The sequence below is a fragment of the Molossus molossus genome, unplaced genomic scaffold (genome assembly GCF_014108415.1).
Source record: "Molossus molossus isolate mMolMol1 unplaced genomic scaffold, mMolMol1.p scaffold_m16_p_19, whole genome shotgun sequence".
Lineage (NCBI taxonomy): Eukaryota > Metazoa > Chordata > Mammalia > Chiroptera > Molossidae > Molossus > Molossus molossus.
Genome location: NW_023425354.1, coordinates 764,790 through 782,561, shown reverse-complemented (window position 1 = coordinate 782,561; position 17,772 = coordinate 764,790). Strand labels below are relative to the sequence as shown.

Sequence of the window (17,772 nt, the reverse complement as noted above, 5' to 3'; positions counted from 1 at the left end):
TCAGGTTCAGTCCCAGGTCAGAGTCAACCAATCAAAGCGCCCGTGAGTGGAACAAATCAATGTCTCTCTCTCACGTCAATAAACAAACAAACAAAGAATTCGCTGTCTCACCACCATTGTTCAGATGAAGCTTTGGGCTCGCTGGGACACACCACCCCTTCCATGTCTTCCAGTATCTCTCCTCCAGTCAGAGCCCCGCTGAGCACAAGCCAGGGGCCTCTCCTGGGCCCCCACGGCCCAGGCCCCAAGGACACAGGATGCTTGACCCCACATGTTCTTGGGGTACATTTGCCACCGTGCACCAATGGATCAGACAGAAACCTGCCATGTGGATGCCAACCTGCTGATTTGGGTAGTGCCTACCTGCACTCTACACACATGGCTGCACACGCCTACACAGCCATGCACGTGTACACACTCATATACAGCCGTGCACACGTGCACACTCACATACACAGCCATGCATACATGTGCGCGCACGCACACACACACATACACACACACTAGTTCTCCTGCAAGGTGTTGAGAGAGCAAGTGTAATACACAGGAGGGCTGCCCCCAGGAATGAGGTTTGTGCCGGTTCTCCCCTTCCTGCAGGACGCGTGCTGTCTGCTTCAGCTCACACAGAAGACCTGGGCTGCCGTGGGCTGAGCTGGCAGGGCTGGGGCCCTCCGGGGGAGGAGCTGGATGCCCACTGTCTGTGCAGAGCTGAGCCACCAAGAGCTCTGCTGGTCCATTGAGACAACGAGCCAAACAGAAAGTAACAATCAAACTTTTATTCGCTCACTGCACCAGCACAGCGAGAGGCCAGGGAGGGCTGTGGGCCGGCTCCTCTCTGCGCCCTGGAAAGGCACAGCTGGGTCAGCACAGGCGAGGGGCTGCCTCCCAGGGGAGCCGCACACAGAGGGCTCCTGTTCGTGGACTTGGAGCCAGGGCAGAAGACCTGCACCGAGGGCCGAGTCAGTGTGGAGAAGGGTCTTCAAGCCTCCCAGTCAGGGGGTCTGGCTGAGGAGCCTGGGAGGGGCCTGGGCCACGGGCCTCCCCAACAAGGTGGCTGCCACGTGGAGAAGCTGAAGAACACGGCTGGCTGGGGGGCCTCCGTCCTTGAGGGCCACTGCCCGAGACCAAGATGCCCTACTGGGCATAAAGCCAGGCGTGGGGAGGGCAGCTTTTCCCGAGGCCTGCAGGTAAAGCCTCTGACAAGACCCCATGCAGAACTCTGGCCTGGAGCCCACTCCTCAGGGCCTGGTCGGCCTGGGGCCCCCTCTCCAGCAGGGTGCGCCCTGGGCACCAGACGCCAGTCCCCTCCCAGCCCCAGACCCTCTAGGAAACCTTCCCCGTGGGGGCAAGCCTCTGGGGTGCGCGGGGCGGGGCTGGCAGGAGGAGCCCCCACACTGGAGTCTGGGCCCTGGCGGGCGGGCAGCGCCGCTCTTGCTCCCACACTGCCGGGTCAGCAGGCCTGCGGCTGACCTTGTCTGCTGGCTGCCCACGTCTCCCTGGACGTGGCTGTGGCCATGGCCGTGACCGCCTGAGGGAGTCAACTGAGGCCAGGAGGAGGCAAGCTTTGCCCAAGAGCACCTTCTGGATCAGAGGTCAAGGGTCACCGAGAGGCAAGGTCAACCTGCTTCTGCACAGGACACCAGTCAGTGTCCGGGTAGAGAAGGCAGTGCACGGACTTAAACCTGAGAAAGGGACACGGGGGTCAGGGCCATGGGAGGGCGGGCTGGCTCCAGAGCTCCTCCCCGTGGCCCACTCACCGTGTGGGGTCCTGCTGCAGGCTGAAGCCTCCGGCCACGTTCACCACGTTATGTGGGTTCTCAGGACCCCCATAGCTCAAGGTCACCTGGGAGGAGAGGAGGATGACTTACTCTCTAACCAGCCCGTCCAGCGTCCCCACCCACCTCAGGATCCAGCCAGGAGGTTGCTCGGTCCCTTGGGCCCTCCCGGGTGATGCGCTGGGCGGTATCGCCAGCACAGACGCCACCACAGGAGGGCAGCTGGTGTCCCCTGCCCCAAAGGATTCACTGTCCCTGTGGCCTGGTCTGTGACTCCCATCACACCCAGACCCCTGCTCCCCACCTGGTGCCCCAGGCCTGTCACCTGGGAAAGCACAGTGGCTGCCCTTTCAAACGAGCCCCCATTTGAAACTGGGTGCCCCCGCCACACCTAGGACCCACCCCGGCCACTCTCGAATCCCTCTGAGCGCTCGCCAGGCCCCTCGCACCCCGGAGCACCTGCTGGAGCACGGAGTCGGGCCGCAGCCTGCGCAGGTTCTCCAGGTGGGAGTGGAACAGCGAGCTGTGCCGCAGGCGTGCGCCCAGCAGCCCCTCTACGATGTAGCCCACCGTGCAGTCATCCGGCAGCCGCACCCGCTCGGCTGTGCTCATGAAGCTTCCCAGGCTGGAAGGGGGGTGCTGGTCAGCACCTCCTCAGTCCTCAGCACCCCCTTCCCAGGCAGCTGGCGCCCCCCAGCCTCCTCACCTGGCCCATGGGCTCATCTTGAGGGCAAGGCCTCTGCTCAGGCAGAACCCGGCCCCACCTGTAGCAAACCAGAACTTGACAGTGGTCACCTGGGGAGGAGGGAGCTGCCAGTCAGACAGAGAGCTCCCCACCCTGACTCTTTGTCTAGACGCCTTAAGTGTGTCCCGTAAGCCACTCCTTAACAGCTCTTGGTCCAAGCAGCAGAAGCTCCCCGGGGCATAGGGGACAGGGCTGCTGCCACCTAGTTGCCTGTAGCCCCAACCCCTCCTACAGAATCTCCTGAAATGCCCCACTTGGGTGGATGAGGCGCCTGCCCCTCCCCGTGCCCTGCGCTCACGGTTCCACCTCCCTGGACCCTCTCGGTAGCTTCGATGGGGTGGTCCAGGCTGGGCCGCCCCAGGTAGACGTCCTGGCTGGGTGAGAAGGTGGACAGCAGCTGCAGCAGGCCTTCAGGGTTCACGTAGTTGTCGTCGTCCACGTGGCAGAACCACCTGGGAGCAGGGGCAGTGTCAGCGCAGCGGCCCAGGTGCGTGGTCCCGGGCTCCCGGGGCTGCGGCCACCACACACTTGCGTCCAGACTCGATGAACTGGTCGTACTCCACCGACATCTTGCAGGACAGTGCCTGGCGGGTATGCACAGCCGAGCAGTTGGTGTTGATGACGTGGCTGCCTGCTGGGTTGGAGGGGCAGGGGATGCCTGAGGGCTGGGGCCAGGCGCTGAGCTCAGGCAAAATGTGGCTGCCTGACAGGCTTGGCCACCTCGCTCTGCTCGAGGCCCCAGGCAGGGTCCAACCACAGCCCCGCGTGGCCTCACCCAGCTGACCCTGTTGGTGATCTCTACGGCCCAGGCAGATGACAACCACCTGGAACCCCATGAGTGGACACCCACCCGGAAATGGGCCTGAGGTGGGACCAACCTGACCACCCGGGCTTCTTTAGGGATGTGGCAGGGTGAGGCCCTGGAGGTGCGCCACTGGCCCCAGGGGGACCGAGCTTGGCTGGCAGGGTGGGGCCCGGGGTGCTGCCCTCTACCAGCCAGTGACCCTGCGCAGGTGACCTGGCCCCTGAGCCCTTGAACGCAGTGGCCGACCAGGGGCGGCTGGCACTGGGAAGGGGGTGTGGGAGGGGCTCTGGCACGGCTGGGCTGGGGGCACTCACCTCCCTGCTGCTGCAGGTCAGGGTCGTCCCCATCCGTGAAGATGAAGGTCTGGGGGGAGACCACTGTGAGTGTCGGCCGGGCCTCGGCCCCAGGGCCCGGGGATGAGCGTCCCAGGTCGGCGCCCAGCTCAGCCGGGCGGCGGGGCTAGGCCGGCGCTCGCGCCCCCGCGGGAGGGCACACCGCGTCTGGGGCCCAGGGAGCACCGAGGGGTGACGCTGGGGGTCCCCGGGACTCGGGCCTGGGCTCCGGCGGGACGCGGCGGCGGGGAGGGGGCGGGGGGGGCCCACCTGCCGGCGGGCCCGGGAGATCCAGGTGCGTAGCAGCAGCCGCAGGCGCGGCCCGTGGTTCTTCCGCGTGGTCTTGACGGCGATGAAGACGTCGTCGGGCCGCAGGCGGGGGGCGGCGGCGCGGGCGGGGGGCGCGCGCGGGCCGGGGCCGGGGGTGGGCGCCGGGGGGCGGGCCGGGGCGGGCGCGCGGGGCAGCGGCAGCGGCAGGGGCAGCGGCAGCAGCAGCAGCAGCAGCGCGGCCAGGGCCGCGGCCAGCGCGAGGCAGGCCCGACACAGCGCCCCCCGCGCGCGGCTCATACGGCCGCCGACCGACCGGCTGCACCCGGGCCAGGCGCGCGCCGCGGCCCCTTTAAGAGCCGCCCCGCCCGCGCCGCGACCCGGAAGCGGCGGCCGCGCTGCCCCGGAAGTGGACGGCGCGTCGCGGTGGGGTGGGCGAAGATGCCGCTGCCGGTTCAGGTGTTTAACCTGCAGGTAACGCGCCGCGGCCGGCGGCCCCGCCGCGCCCCCGCCGCCGGGCCGGGGCCGGAGCCGAGGCCGAGGCCGAGGCCGAGGCCGGCCGAGCGGCGCGCCCCCCGCCCCGGCCCGCCCGCCGGCCCGCGCTAACGGCCCTGCCCCGGCCGCCGGCTCTGTGGGGTCGGGTGCGGAGGCCCAGGCCGGGAGGGGGCGCCGGCCCCGCGGGGGGCGCACGTCTGGCGGCCGGGCGCGGCGGGCACGGCGGCCTGAGCGCCCCGTCGGCCGCGCGCTGCGCTGCGGGGTGCCCGGGACCCTCCCCCACGGCCCCCCGGCGGTTCGGAGGGGCTGCGGCCGGACGTGCAGGGCCCTCGGGCGGCCCCGCTCCGCAGACGGGCGGTTAGAGCCGCCCCGAGGCGCCCTCTCGACGGCCGTGCGGGAGACGGGGGGCGCCCGGCAGAGCTGGGCCGGGCCAGGCCGTCCCCCACTCGAGGTGACAAGGCGCCCGTTGCAGGGGGCTGTGGAGCCCATGCAGATCGACGTGGACCCCCAGGAGGACCCGCAGAACGCCCCCGATGTCAACTACGTGGTGGAAAACCCCACCCTGGTAGGATCCGGGGGGTGGGGGGCAGTGCCCCACTCGGGCCAGGTCTCACTCGGACCCAGCAACCTTTAGAGTTTCCAGTGCCCGTTTGTGAGGGCTTGTTAACTTGGTACCCTGCACCCCACTTCTCGTGTAGCACGCCGTGACCCAGGCCACCCACCCAGTGAACCTCCTGGGCCCCTGGTGGCCCCCCTGCCGTGGGGAAGGGCCAGCCTTCGGCCACTGGCCTGACTCAGCAGCGGCACCCTGCACCCCCTCCCCAGGACCTGGAGCAGTACGCAGCCAGCTACAGCGGCCTGATGCGCATCGAGCGGCTGCAGTTCATCGCAGATCACTGCCCCTCACTGCGGGTGGAGGCCCTGAAGATGGCCCTGTCCTTCGTGCAGAGGACCTTCAACGTGGACGTGTACGAGGAGATCCACCGGAAGCTCTCAGAGGCTACCAGGTGAGGCCCAGGCCTTGACCAGAGGGGTGGGCCAGGTCTGCTGTGTCCCCACCAGGGGCCTTTCCTGCACCTCTGACGCCGGCCCCACGCATGGGGTCACTGCAGCAGCAGTGTGTCCCCTCCCAGCTGGGAGAACTCAGAACCCACTCTTCCTGCACGCATGCGGTGCGGTTGTTCCGCTGCTGAGCTCAGGTGGTGGCTGGCTTCTCTGCTGTCAGCGTGGCCACCCACTTTTCCCACCGGTCTCCCCCCACGCTGCCACGTCCCCTGCCACTCGGTGCTCCACCAGGGGTTCCTGGGAGGTGCCTTCCTGCTGGCACATCAGTCCTGATGGCCAGGTCCTCCCTCAGGGACCTGCAGAGCACACCGGACGCCATCCCTGAGAGTGGTGTGGAGCCCCCTCCCCTGGACACAGCCTGGGTAGAGGCCACGCGGAAGAAGGCCCTGCTGAAGCTGGAGAAGCTGGACACGGACCTGAAGAACTACAAGGGCAATTCCATCAAGGAGAGTATCAGGTACCACCCAGGGCAGGGATGAGGAAGGGCGGCAGGATGGCCAGGTCCATCCACACTGGGCAGCACTCACAGCCCGGCCCACAGGCGTGGCCATGATGACTTGGGTGACCACTACCTTGACTGTGGGGATCTCAGCAACGCCCTCAAGTGCTACTCCCGGGCCCGGGACTACTGCACCAGCGCCAAGCACGTCATCAACATGTGCCTCAACGTCATCAAGGTGGGTCCTGGGGTGGTCGGCAAAGGCACAGGTGGGGGCAGCCATGCCCTGGGCCAGGAGGGGCACCCCAGGCTGAACTTGCCCGCCCACCTGCCCACCAGGTCAGCGTCTACTTGCAGAATTGGTCTCACGTGCTGAGCTACGTCAGCAAGGCCGAGTCCACCCCCGAGATCGCTGAGGTAACCAGCACCTGTCCACTTCCTCACCACTGCTGGGAGCGGTCTGGGGGCTGAGGAGGGTGTGCAGGAGCTGGTAGCTCACGTCCGCCGCCTTCCCCTGCAGCAGCGTGGGGAGCGGGACAGCCAGACCCAGGCCATCCTCACCAAGCTCAAGTGTGCCGCAGGTGAGGGCCCCGGGGTCCAGGGCGGGAGGACGCCACAGCTGCTGCGGTGCTGGCTCCTCTGTGGGTGGCATGTGTGCACTGGACTGTTTTCGTCCTCATGGCTGGGGCAGACCTACACCCACAGGTGGCCCCTGCCTGGCTCAGGTGCTGGTACAGGCCACTGTGCCCAGTGGTTAGGAGTGCAGACATTGCCTCTGGCAGTGGCCATCAGGGCCAGGCCCCACCTGAGTCCCCAGCAGCAGTGATAGCAGCTGTGCTGGCCTCCTGGGCACCATGTGGTGCTCTCAGCTGTCTCTTGCCTCCATAGCCAGAGCTCTGTCCGAGGCTGAGGCACCCCTGAAGCGGGTCAGGCCTCACCCTCCCCTCCCCCACTAGGGCTGGCGGAGCTGGCTGCGCGCAAGTACAAGCAGGCAGCCAAGTGCTTCCTGCTGGCCTCCTTCGACCACTGTGACTTCCCCGAGGTGAGGGGCTCGGGCAGCAAGGGAGGAGCCCTTGCTGGGACTTGGAAGTAGGGAGGGCTCATGGTTGGGCTCTTTGTTGGGGGGGGTCTCTTCCAGTGGGTCCTAGGCATTCTGAGTGGGGTTGGGGGAAACCAGCCGCATTCCGGGCTTCCTCCCTGGCTTCTGTCCAAGCCGGCAGTGACTCCAGGTCTCTGCCCCTCAGTTGCTGTCCCCCAGCAATGTGGCCGTGTATGGCGGCCTCTGCGCCTTGGCCACCTTCGACAGGCAGGAACTGCAGCGCAACGTCATCTCCAGCAGGTGTGTGAGGGTGGTGCTGGGCCCGTCCCCAGCCACCTGCTGCAGGGCGGGCACAGGGTGGGCAGGCACAGGGCGGCTCTGAGGAGTGTGGCCCTGCAGCTCCTTCAAGCTGTTCTTGGAGCTGGAGCCCCAGGTTCGAGACATCATCTTCAAATTCTATGAATCCAAGTACGCCTCGTGCCTGAAGATGCTGGATGAGATGAAGGTGAGGGATGGTCTGGCTGGAGGGCAGGCGAGGTGGAGGACCGGGGCAGTGGGCCCTGACCAGCTCTCCTTGCCAGGACAACCTGCTCTTGGATATGTACCTGGCCCCCCACGTCAGGACCCTGTACACCCAGATTCGCAACCGTGCCCTCATTCAGGTAAGTGTGGGTGGGAAATAGGCCAAGGCGGGGTGCTGCAAACGCAGCTGGAGGCCGTGTAGCTGACGCCCTCTGCCCTGCAGTATTTCAGCCCCTACGTGTCGGCCGACATGCGCAGGATGGCCACGGCCTTCAACACCACGGTGGCAGCACTGGAGGATGAGCTGACGCAGCTCATCCTAGAAGGACTCATCAATGCCCGCATCGACTCCCACAGCAAGGTGGCCGGCTGGGGCCGGGGTGGGTGTGTGGGGGTGCCTGGGCCCCCACTGACCCCGCCGCCCCAACAGATCCTGTATGCTCGGGATGTGGACCAGCGCAGCACCACCTTCGAGAAGTCCCTGCTCATGGGCAAAGAGTTCCAGCGACGTGCCAAAGCCATGATCCTGCGGGCGGCTGTGCTGCGCAACCAGATCCACGTCAAGGTAAGGGCAGGGGCAGTACCGGGCTGGGGGCAGATGGGTGGGCACACACACACCCTGGGCCAACGGCCTCATCTCTGCTGCAGTCTCCTCCCCGAGAAGGGAGTCAGGGGGAGCTGACGCCGGCCAATAGCCAGTCCCGGATGAGCACCAACATGTGAGGATGCCCTCTGTCCACCTCTAGGAAGATCCATGTGCCCCACCCCCACCCCTCAGACTCGGACACTTGGGCCCATCTGCTCCCAGAATTTCTGGAGGTGCCCCCTGTGGCCCAGTTGCAGGGGCCATGCTGTTGGGTTCCAGTCCTTGGCCCTACCTGGGCTTCTGCCCTGTGTCTCTGCCTGCACCCCCCATCCGTGACCCAGGGAACAGGTGGGCTGCCTGGAAGGAGAGGCCTGCAGGGCCTGCCTGGGGTACTGCCTCCCAACCCCCCTGCTCTCGCATCTCTGGGGTGGCAGACAGTTGTGAATCTTAGTCCATTAAAAGACAGCCTGAGAACACGCCCTCAAACTGTTCTTTCTCTGCCGGCTCCCTGGGCTGGGCTTTGGGGCAGGGTGCAGTCCTCGTCGCCCAGCCCCTTACAATGAGACAGCCAGGCCCCCGAAGACGGTCTCTGGCTGACATGGGTCAAGGCAGGGGGTCTCTGCCCATCTCCCTTGTGTTGAGGGCTCCAGGGGCCCCGCTCCTCCCTCCCAGCATGTAGCTGTGGTCAGGGGCGTCACTGGCTGGCTCTGTGTGTATCTCTGAAGAGGTTTATTGTTCACTTCTGAATACACGGTTGCGAGGACAGGGCAGGTCCAGCCTGGGAGCCTGCTCGCACGGTGCTGCTCCAGGCCCAGCGTGGCCAAGGGCATTCCCTGAGTAACGGTGTCTCCTTAAGGGGACTGGAGGCTTCAGCAGCAGTCCTGAGCCGAAGGAGCGGGGCATCAGCCTCTGCTGGCCCTTCAGGCCAGGGCACTGCCCACGACCTCAGGGGAGCCACCTGGGTCCCCAGGCCCCACCTGCTGAGACTCCTGCAGTCGGGGCTGGGCCCCCTTCCAGGCCAGGGACTTCTCCAGCTTGGTTTTAAAAAGCAATCCGTGACCTGGCAGAGAGGGTTGGGAGGAAATGGGGTTCTGGAAGCCAAGGGTCCCACTGCCCGCAGGGTCCAGGGAGGGGGTGATGAGGGTGAGGGAGGCAGGTGCCCCTTACCTGGGCAGTCTGCGGTCTCTTTGAAAGCTCGCTTCTTGCAGCAGCCCCGGCATAGGTTAAATACACACCTGTTACCCTGTACACAGAAGAGCCAGTAAGCCTGTGCCCAGAGCAGGGCCCTCTGAGGCCCAAGGGACTGTACTTTCTGAGATGGAGTCAGCACTGCAGAAGGGCCAGCTCACCTTTGGGTTTCCACACTGATCACACTTTGCATATTTTGCTGGGGAAAGAACACAAGAAGGTCCTGGTGAACAGGAGGAGCCAGCCCCCACCGTGGCTGGCCCCCACCCAAAGCCCAGCGGGCGTCGCTGCTCACTGGCCAGGCCTCTTGGGGAGAGCAGACACAGCAGACTTGGTCATCAGGGACCCCCAGAACTCCGCAGGGCCCTCACCCACCCCAGGGGTTGGCAGACTCTGGCCAATCCCAGGAAGGTGATACCGAGCCCCCCAGCCTCTCTGGCCGCCTCAGGGTGGCAGCTGTAGGAGCTTACGCTTCAGAGAGGGGTCGAAGGTCTTATGGGGGTTCCTCAGCTGCTTCTTCTGCTTGTTCTTGGACAGGGTGTCTGTGCTGCCCTCCTCCTCCTCCAGGGCCCGCTTACTGCGGGCTCCCGTGCTGTCCTTGCTCCCCTCCTTGGGCCTGCAAGGACCCCAAGTGGGCAGAGCTGAGGGCCCCATGGGAGCGACCCGCCAGCCAGTCTCAGCAGCTCCACTCTCAGGCTGCCGGCTGGGTCAGCGCAGAGGCCGGGACACCGGGGCTCCAGGGTCTGAGCCACTGAGCCCAGGCAGGGCTGCGGCCAGAGGATAGCCTGGCCTCACCTCGGAGAACCCAGAGGAGACCGCCCAGGATCAGAGAAAAGGAAAAGACGTACAATCGGAGCGTCCACAGAGGAGAGGCGAGCGGGCATCTGGGGGGGTTGGGGCAGAGAGCTGTGCTCTCCCCGGCACTGCTGCGCACCCCTCCCGGCCCTCGCCCTCAGGTGCTCACCCCGGTCGGAAGTAGGGCTGGCAGATCCAGTGGGAAAAAGGCAAGCCGCCCGGGGACTCCTCCCCCTCCTGCCTGGACATGTCCTCCTGCAAAAGTCCAGGGGCCCCGGTCACCAGCCACGCCCCTCCCCAGTATGCTGGGCGGCTGGCTCCCAGCCCCTGCACGTGCCTGGCACCGGAGCTTCAGCTCCTGGCTCACGGCGGCGATGCCCTCCAGGGTCTTCACTCTGGCGAGCTCCTCCCGAAGCTGCTGGTGCACCTGCAGCCTGAGAGAGACCCCGTCACGGGACTCCCACCCAGCTCCTGACCGCTGACCCTGAACCCTGGGCAGATGGGAGCTGCCTCTCTTTCTTCTGACCCGGGCTTCTAGCCTGATCTCGCCATCCCCCAACCCTTCAAGATCAGACTTGGTGGCAAACGGTCTCGGTAGATGTTTCTGGAGACCCCATCTTAAAACCCCAACACCGCAGGGGGGCGCAGAATGGATGGCTTCTGCCTAGGGGGCTCACGTGTGGTGCCACAGCTTGAAGAGGTGGGCGCGGACGCAGGACAGGGGGCAGGGGTGCTGGCGCACAAGCTCCAGGTACTCCTCGGCCAGCTCCCACACAGCAGGGCTGCGGCCCTCGAACAGGGCGGGGTTGTGCAGGTTACCCTCTGCAGAGGAAAGGGGCTCACAGCGGAGGGCACATCCCCAGAGGAACCCACCCACCCCCAAGCCACACCACGTCACACCACGGGCCAGGCTGCTGCTGGCTCTGGCGGAGTGAGGACAGCGAAAGGCCACAGGCCGACCTGCTGGGTCAATGGCGCCAGGACACGGATGCCCCCCGTGGGTGGCGCACAGCCTCACCTGCACTCATGACGCCCTGCACCCCCGTGTCCCGGAGGCAGCGCTCCACGTCCCACAGGCACTGGATATTCCCATTGGCAAACACAGGGATGGCCACAGCCTTCCTGTCGGGAGCAGGGCACTCAGGAGAGAGCAGAGCTGTCCCCCACCCCTGGGCAGTGTCCAGCCCCCAGACTCCATCTTGGCAGGCACCTCTCTCCCCCACTGCCTAGAAGGCTTGAGGGCATGTCTCAGGGCTTGGATGGCCCACCCCACTCACCGCACAGCCCTGATGTGCTCCCAGGATGCGGTGCCTGACAGAGGCCCCTTCTGCTCCTTGGTGCGCCCGTGCACCGTCAGCAGCTAGGACACAGCAGTGCCAGCTCAGCCCCCAGACCGACCCAGGGGACCCTCTCCCTTTGGCTTCTGGGCATCAGCTTCCATGCAGTCGAGGAAAGGGTGTCCTGGGCCTGGCTCACTCGGTCCCTGCCCCCCACTAGACCGTGGGCCCCTGGCTACACGTAGGGCCAGCTCGTGTGGCCAGGGTGCAGGTGAGAAGCCTAGTTCCATTCAAGGGCCAGCCCTTTTGGAGTTGGCAGCACACCCACAGCCCAAGGCCAAAGTTGTAAGGGAGGAAGAGGCACCCATCTGAGCCCAGCACTGGTGGGGAGTGGGGGTGGGAAGAGAGCCTGGCCCCTCTCCCTGCCTCGTATTCCCTTCCCACACACAGGGGGGCTCACCCGCCCTCATCGGACCTCTCCTCAAGATCACTGTGGTTCCTGTCCACCCCCAGAGGATAAGCTGCTCCAGGGATGCACCTGGGAGCAGGCCCCCTCTAGGCCTGGCTCAGTGCATGAAGGGCCCTGCAAGTCCCTGGCCCCTCACCTGGCAGCCAGCCTTCTCCAGCATCTGGGCGTACCTCACGGTCTTGTCAATCTCTGGGAAGACACGGATTTTGCATGTGACCGGGACAGAGAGTTTTTCGTGGGCCAGCTGAACTGGGGAAAAAGAGAGTAGGCTTCTGAGAACTGTGGTGCTCACCTTTGGGCAGGTAGTGGGGACCCACAGCGAAGCCCCTAGAGGAGCACAGGCCCTGAAAGACATCCCCCACTTGACGACAGCTGAGAGGTCTGCATCCCTCCCTTCAGATCAGTGGAGGGGCCACGACCGGGCAAGGACACTGGCCCCTGCCTGCAACAGGTCGACAGTCCACTGCCACCTTCTACAGCAAGGCGAGTGCATGGCCAGGAGGTCCCTGCCGGCCACTTCCTATCCTTTGCCCAACCACACGAGGCCCTGCCACCCACATGCAGCCAACTCACTCATCCTCTGGAGCAGGCCCCACTCTTCCTGCAGGAAGGCTCCGTAGTGGCCTGCAGGGACAAACACGGTCCTCTGTACCCTCTTCCTCCCACATCCACATGGGCCACGAGCTGACCTGCCAGGCTGGCCCCAAGCTTCCTGCGTGGCTGTGCACACATCCAGAGCCCTTGGGCTGGGGCCTCCCTGAGTGGGCATCTCTGGGGAGACGGTCACTGAGCAGTTTCTCAGTGTCAGACTTGGGGGCTGTCTGCCCAGCTGCCCAAGCTCAAGGCGCAGAATGGCGGGCCCACCCCATGGTCTCTGACCACCCAGCAACTCCTCAGGCCCCATGAGGAAGAAAGGCTAAGCCCCACACAAAGGGAATGGCCACTGGGGCCACGGCAGTGAAGGGTGTGACAAGGTCCTCTGTCAGCAAATACATTTACCCAGGGGGAGCCTAATGACTTCCAGGCACTGGGGCAAGGGATGGCCTCAGGGCCAGCAGAGCCCTGTCCCCATCTGGAGCCTTGCCGCGGCCCAAAGCTGCTGCAGCTGCTGGACGCCACTGGGCCTTGACTCACCCCGCTTGGCTATCATCTGTGGGCAACCCAAGTTCAGGTCGATGGCATCACAGTAGTCCTGAGCCAGGAGTGCCGCCTGGACAAACACTTCTGGGTCATTGGCACAGAACTGGAGGAGACAGGACAGTCACCACGAACCCACGCCAGGCCCTGGTCCCGTGGCCGCCCACAAGGGTTCAGGAGACCCAGTGGGGGTGTGGTCCCAGGAGCTGACTATAGGACGGTCTCCTGTCCTAACCGCTTACAAAACGACTAAGTTAAGACACAACCCCGTGCCCCCAGATTCAGAGTCCCTTCCACTGTAACAGCCAGAGCCACTGATGTGCTGAGAGCAGAGCCATTCTTTCTAAGCGTTCTGAGAGACAGTGTGAGAGATGCAATGCAGGGGACATGATGGGGCTACGGACCTTTCCCGCAGCCACGCTGTCCATTTACCAAGGTCTGAGCCAGCTCCCAGGAAGGGGTCAAGCTCTGAGAAAGGCAGCTGCAGGTGCACCTGGCTTCCTAACCCTGATCCCCTGTCCCCACCCTCCAATCAGGGCTGAGAAAAGGTGCTCCCAGGGGCCCAGGCCCACGGACCTGCACAATGAGGGGCCGGTCCTCAGGGCACACCTCGCAGTACAAGTTCTCCTTCCGGTAGTTGGCATCACGGACAAAGACCTGGGCATGCAGCATGGGAGTGTAGCAGAGATGGGCCCCGTGGCGGCGACTCAACAGCCTCCAGGCTAGCTCGCTCTGGTCCACCATGGGGGCCACCACATGGCGGGCCCCCCGCAGCGTGCAGCTCCAGAACTCGAAGCCCTGCAGCTTTGGCATCTCTCCACACTGTGGGGGAGACCAGGGTCCAGCCACGTGGGTGGAGGATCAAACGGCCTCCAGGCCACATCAGTGCTGCCCCACGGTCACAAGCGTGGATACTCATGGCATCAGCTGGTGCGGGCCATGAAGTGAAACCCACCTTCAAGCAGAGACCCTGGGCAAGTCCCTCCACCTCTGAGCCTGGACCCCTCACACTTGCTCGCAGAATTAACGTCTGGCTGACCGGACTGGTGTTGAGGGTAAATGAAATCGTGGAAGCAGGGTCTCAGAGGACACCTGTAACTACAGCAGCTGTAACTACAAGGCCCAGGGACCCCCAAGGCGGGACTCTCCGGTGGGGACATCACTGGAGAGGTGAACCAGACTGGCCCTCCGGGTGCCAGGTGGGACCCGCCACGTCACTGCTGAGCCCAGGGTGCAGCGCTGATGACCTGGGGGAACCACCCTCCCCGCACCCGCACCCGCACCGGCGGCGGGACGCTCCCAGACAGCTCCCTCCAGGAGCCCGGCCTGCGACCCCTGAGCACCGCCATCCCTTCAATGGCCGAGCGCCCAGACGTGCCGCGGGTGTTTTGGGAAACTAAGATCACATATAGAAACACCTAAGTGCCACTGTGGTCCCCGACCGCGCAGCGCACGGGCGGCCCACGTGAAGGGGGAACCAGGCGGCGGCAGCGCCCGGCCCAGACCCCGCGGGAAACGCACCTGAGTCGGCCGAGCCCGGGCGCCCGCCGGCGGGGTCTTCCGGGAAGTTGTGGGGGCTCCGGGCTCACGCAAGGTCTGCAGGCCGCCTCGCCAGGGCTGCCGACGGGCCGCAGCCGAGCCCAGGGCTCCGAGCCGGGGCCGCCGGAAGGTGCCTACGCCACGGCAGTCCGGGCGGCGGGCGGTGCAACCGGAAACGCGTCCCCGGGAAACCGCGCCCGTCCTAGAAGGGGCCCGGCCGCGACAAAGGGCCCGGGCGGGGTTGGAGGTCAGAGGCCGGCGGTCGGCTCGGCGACCCCGGCCCCGAGCACGGAGACTCCACTCGTGATTCTGGGGTTTCCTCCTGCCTCAAGCTCCCCATCGGCTGCAGCGCACAAGTCGTGCGCCCAGCAAGCTAAGCCCTGCTCCGCCCTGCGTTACGGCCCCGCCCCCGGCGCCCCGGCCCCGCCCCCGGCGCCCCGGGCCCGCCCCCGGCGCCCCGGCCCCGCTCCCGGCGCCCCGGGCCCGCCCCCGGCGCCCCGGCCCCGCCCCCGGCGCCCCGGCGCCCCGCCCTGCGTTACGGCCCCGCCCCCGGAGCCCCGCCCTGCGTTACGGCCCCGCCCCCGGCGCTCCGGCCCCGCCCCCGCCCTCGGCGTCCCGGCCTCGGCGCCCCGCCCTGCGTTGTGGCCCCGCCCTGCGTTGTGGCCCCGCCCTCGGCGCCACGGTCCCGCCCCCGGCGCCCCGCCCCGCGCCTGCGGCGGCCATGGGGAGCGTGGCGGAGGCCGGTGCTCACCTTCTCGGGCGCCGTGGCCCGCGAACACGATGATGTCGGTCGCGGCTCCGACTCGGGGGCTCGGGCGCCCCGCGGGTTGTCGCCTCGCGCGGGGACGGGGTGGGGCGCAGCCCGGGGCGTGCCCTGTGCGGCCGGCGCACGTGCGGGCTCGGGCGCCGCTCCCTCCGGCCGGTGGGCCGCTCGGCGGGGCTGCGGGCAGAGGCAGCCGCGTGGGCGGCATTTCCGGAGGCGCGGACCGCGGGCCCAGAAGAGCGACGGGGAGACTGGACGGCGGTCCGCGCTGCCCGCCCGGCGCCCCGGGAGCCGGCCGGCGCCCGCGTTGGAGAAACGTGGTCTCCTTTCGGAAGTGAAGGAACGAACGTCCGTGCGCAGGACAGCGCGGGAGCCCGGGGTCCCCGGGGCTCCTCTTCTCCCCCCTCGAGCGCCTGGCCTGAGGCCCTGCAGCGCCCAGGAGGAAGGCTGCTGTGGGAGGGCGTCCCCGAGGGGACGGCCAGTGGCCCGAGCCCTGCGGGGCAGCGAGGCGCGGGCGGGGACGGCGCCGCGGGCCTGGTGCGCCCGCAGCCCCGGGCAGCCCGCAGCGCAGCGCGCAGGCTCGGCGAGCGCCGGGCCCGCTGTGCACGGCGATGGGCTCAGGACCAGGCTCGGCGCAGACAGAGAGCCAGGCCCCGAGGTCCGCTGCGTGAACTCCGAGTGCACCCCCAGCCCACACCACGGCAGGAGGCCTTCGCGCTTCAACGTGGGGAAGCAGCCCCTGACCAGGAACTGGCCGGCCACGGAGCTGCCCTGGCCCTGGGCGAGCCGTCGGGAGGCGGGTGAACATATTTACAAGGTTTTAGACCCCCGGCGGGGGTGCGCAGCCGACGGAGAGGTCGCGGTGGGATCCCCGGTCAGGGCACCTGTCCGGGTTTCCCGCTCCATCCCCAGTAGGGGGCGTGAAGGAGGCAGCTGATTGATGTTTCTTTTTCACATGGATATTTCTTTCCCTCCCTTCCTCTCTCTCTCTCTAAAAAATAAATAAAAACCTATTTAAATAGCCTTGGCCGGTTTGGTTCAGCAGTTAGAGCGTTGGCCTGCGGTCCAGAGAGACTGGGTTCGGTTCCCGCTAAGGGCATGTACCTTGGTTGCAGTTTATCCCCGGCCCTGGTTGGGTCCTGTGGGTGGCAGCCACTCGGATGTGTCCCTTTCACATAGATGTTTCTCTCCCCCCCACCCCCCCCCCCACTCTATCTGAACAAAAAATGGAAAAATGTCCTCCGGTGAGGATAAAAAAAAAAATTTACATTAATAATAAAGTTTTAAAAATCTACCAGAGACCCCAATGCCACACTGCAGAGGGAAGGGGCAGGCTCCCTGAGGGGACTGGGTTGACCAAAGAATAAAAGAGAAGGCACGGATTACCAAAGGCAGGAGTGAAGGAGGAGACATCACTGTGCACCTTAAGAAAATCAAAGTCAAAAGGGAATCTATGAAAAACTGTATCCCCCAAATCAGATAAATTAGTTGAAATGACAAATTCCTTAAAAAGATACAAGTTACGGAAACTGACTCAAGAAGAAACAAAATCTGAATAGATCCAAACAAGTAGGACATTGAATTTAAAATGTTACCAAAGCCCATGCCGGTTTGGCTCAGCGGTTAGAGTGAAGGCCTGCAGACCAGAGAGTCCCGGGTTTGGTTCCCGCTAAGGGCATAAATAAATAAAAGAGGAGCTTGCATCTAAAAAAAATGTTCCCACAAAAATGAAGTCCAGGCCAGGCTCAGATGACTTCAATGAGTTCTAGGAAATATTAAAGAGTGGACACCTGCCCTGGCCAGTGTTGCTCAATGGTTACGGTGTCGCTGGTGCACCGAAGGGCCTTGGGTTTGATTCCAGGTCACGGGCACATGCCTGGGTTGTAGGTTTGATCCCCAGCCCAGTTAGGGTCTTGCAGGAGGCAACCAATTGATGTGTCTCTCTCACATCGATGTCTCTCTCTTCCCCCATCCTTCCCTCCCTTCCATATCTAAAAATCAATGGAAAGCCCTGGCCAGTTTGGCTCAGGGGTTAGAGCATCGGCCCGAGGACCAGTGAGTCGTGGGTTCGATTCTGGTCATGGCCAGATACCTCCGTTGCGGTTCGTCCCTGTCCCCGGTCGGGTCGTGCAGGAGGCAACCAGTCGATGTGGCTCTATCGATGTTTGTCTCTGTCTCTCCCTCCCTCCCTCCCACTCTATCTAATGATACATGGAAAAATATCATCGGGTGAGGATTAACAAAACAAAAAGTAAATATAAGTTTTGACATAAATATACACACCAGTGAAACTATCACAATAAAAATAATGAAAATACTGATGACCTCCAATGTTTCCTCGTACCTCTTTGTAAGTCGCCTCCCCAGCAAGCAATGAATTATTTTCTGTCTAGGATTTTATATGAATGGAATCACACCCTATGTCCTTTTTTTTTTTTTTGGTCCAGTGTCTTTCTCAGCATATAGTATTTCGAGGTTTATCCGTGCTGTCGCGTGGTAGTGGTTCCTTCCTTTCTACTGCTGAGGGCTGTCCC

The 17,772-nt window shown here is 64.8% G+C and overlaps 3 protein-coding genes across 8 annotated transcripts; 1 reads left to right on the top strand and 2 right to left on the bottom strand.

Annotated features, from left to right (window-relative positions):
• Positions 1–804: 804 nt before the first annotated feature.
• RFNG (RFNG O-fucosylpeptide 3-beta-N-acetylglucosaminyltransferase) lies at positions 805–4,224 on the bottom strand. Of its 2 annotated transcripts, none has more exons than XM_036268756.1 (8): positions 3,928–4,224; positions 3,640–3,688; positions 3,049–3,154; positions 2,819–2,972; positions 2,482–2,570; positions 2,235–2,400; positions 1,758–1,843; positions 805–1,682 (listed from the first exon to the last, which is right to left on the bottom strand). In XM_036268756.1, exons 1-8 carry the CDS (start codon positions 4,222–4,224, stop codon positions 1,601–1,603), a joined length of 1,029 nt encoding a protein of 342 aa, XP_036124649.1. In that variant the 3' UTR covers positions 805–1,600. The 2 variants fall into 2 exon arrangements, with proteins under 2 accessions (XP_036124649.1, XP_036124650.1); XM_036268757.1 differs by having other exon boundaries at positions 3,049–3,151.
• A 98-nt stretch (positions 4,225–4,322) lies between these two features.
• Positions 4,323–8,546, top strand: GPS1 (G protein pathway suppressor 1). Of its 2 annotated transcripts, none has more exons than XM_036268754.1 (14): positions 4,323–4,398; positions 4,892–4,984; positions 5,245–5,426; positions 5,777–5,941; positions 6,026–6,161; positions 6,263–6,340; positions 6,447–6,504; positions 6,880–6,965; positions 7,168–7,262; positions 7,362–7,467; positions 7,544–7,624; positions 7,708–7,845; positions 7,915–8,049; positions 8,133–8,546. In XM_036268754.1, the coding sequence occupies exons 1-14, from the start codon at positions 4,366–4,368 to the stop codon at positions 8,205–8,207; spliced, it is 1,461 nt and encodes a 486-aa protein (XP_036124647.1). In that variant the 5' UTR covers positions 4,323–4,365; the 3' UTR covers positions 8,208–8,546. The 2 variants fall into 2 exon arrangements, with proteins under 2 accessions (XP_036124647.1, XP_036124646.1); XM_036268753.1 differs by having other exon boundaries at positions 6,444–6,504.
• Positions 8,547–8,781: 235 nt separating this feature from the next.
• On the bottom strand, positions 8,782–14,584 carry DUS1L (dihydrouridine synthase 1 like). Of its 4 annotated transcripts, none has more exons than XM_036269748.1 (14): positions 14,458–14,584; positions 13,513–14,028; positions 12,934–13,042; positions 12,373–12,423; positions 11,936–12,048; positions 11,331–11,413; positions 11,072–11,175; positions 10,731–10,875; positions 10,391–10,487; positions 10,223–10,308; positions 9,729–9,874; positions 9,420–9,457; positions 9,238–9,313; positions 8,782–9,130 (listed from the first exon to the last, which is right to left on the bottom strand). In XM_036269748.1, the coding sequence occupies exons 2-14, from the start codon at positions 13,747–13,749 to the stop codon at positions 8,991–8,993; spliced, it is 1,425 nt and encodes a 474-aa protein (XP_036125641.1). In that variant the 5' UTR covers positions 13,750–14,028; positions 14,458–14,584; the 3' UTR covers positions 8,782–8,990. The 4 variants fall into 4 exon arrangements, with proteins under 4 accessions (XP_036125641.1, XP_036125642.1, XP_036125643.1 ...); XM_036269749.1 differs by having other exon boundaries at positions 13,513–13,758; XM_036269750.1 differs by lacking the exon at positions 14,458–14,584 and having other exon boundaries at positions 8,782–8,951; positions 9,048–9,130; positions 13,513–14,355.
• Between the last annotated feature and the right edge of the window lie 3,188 nt (positions 14,585–17,772).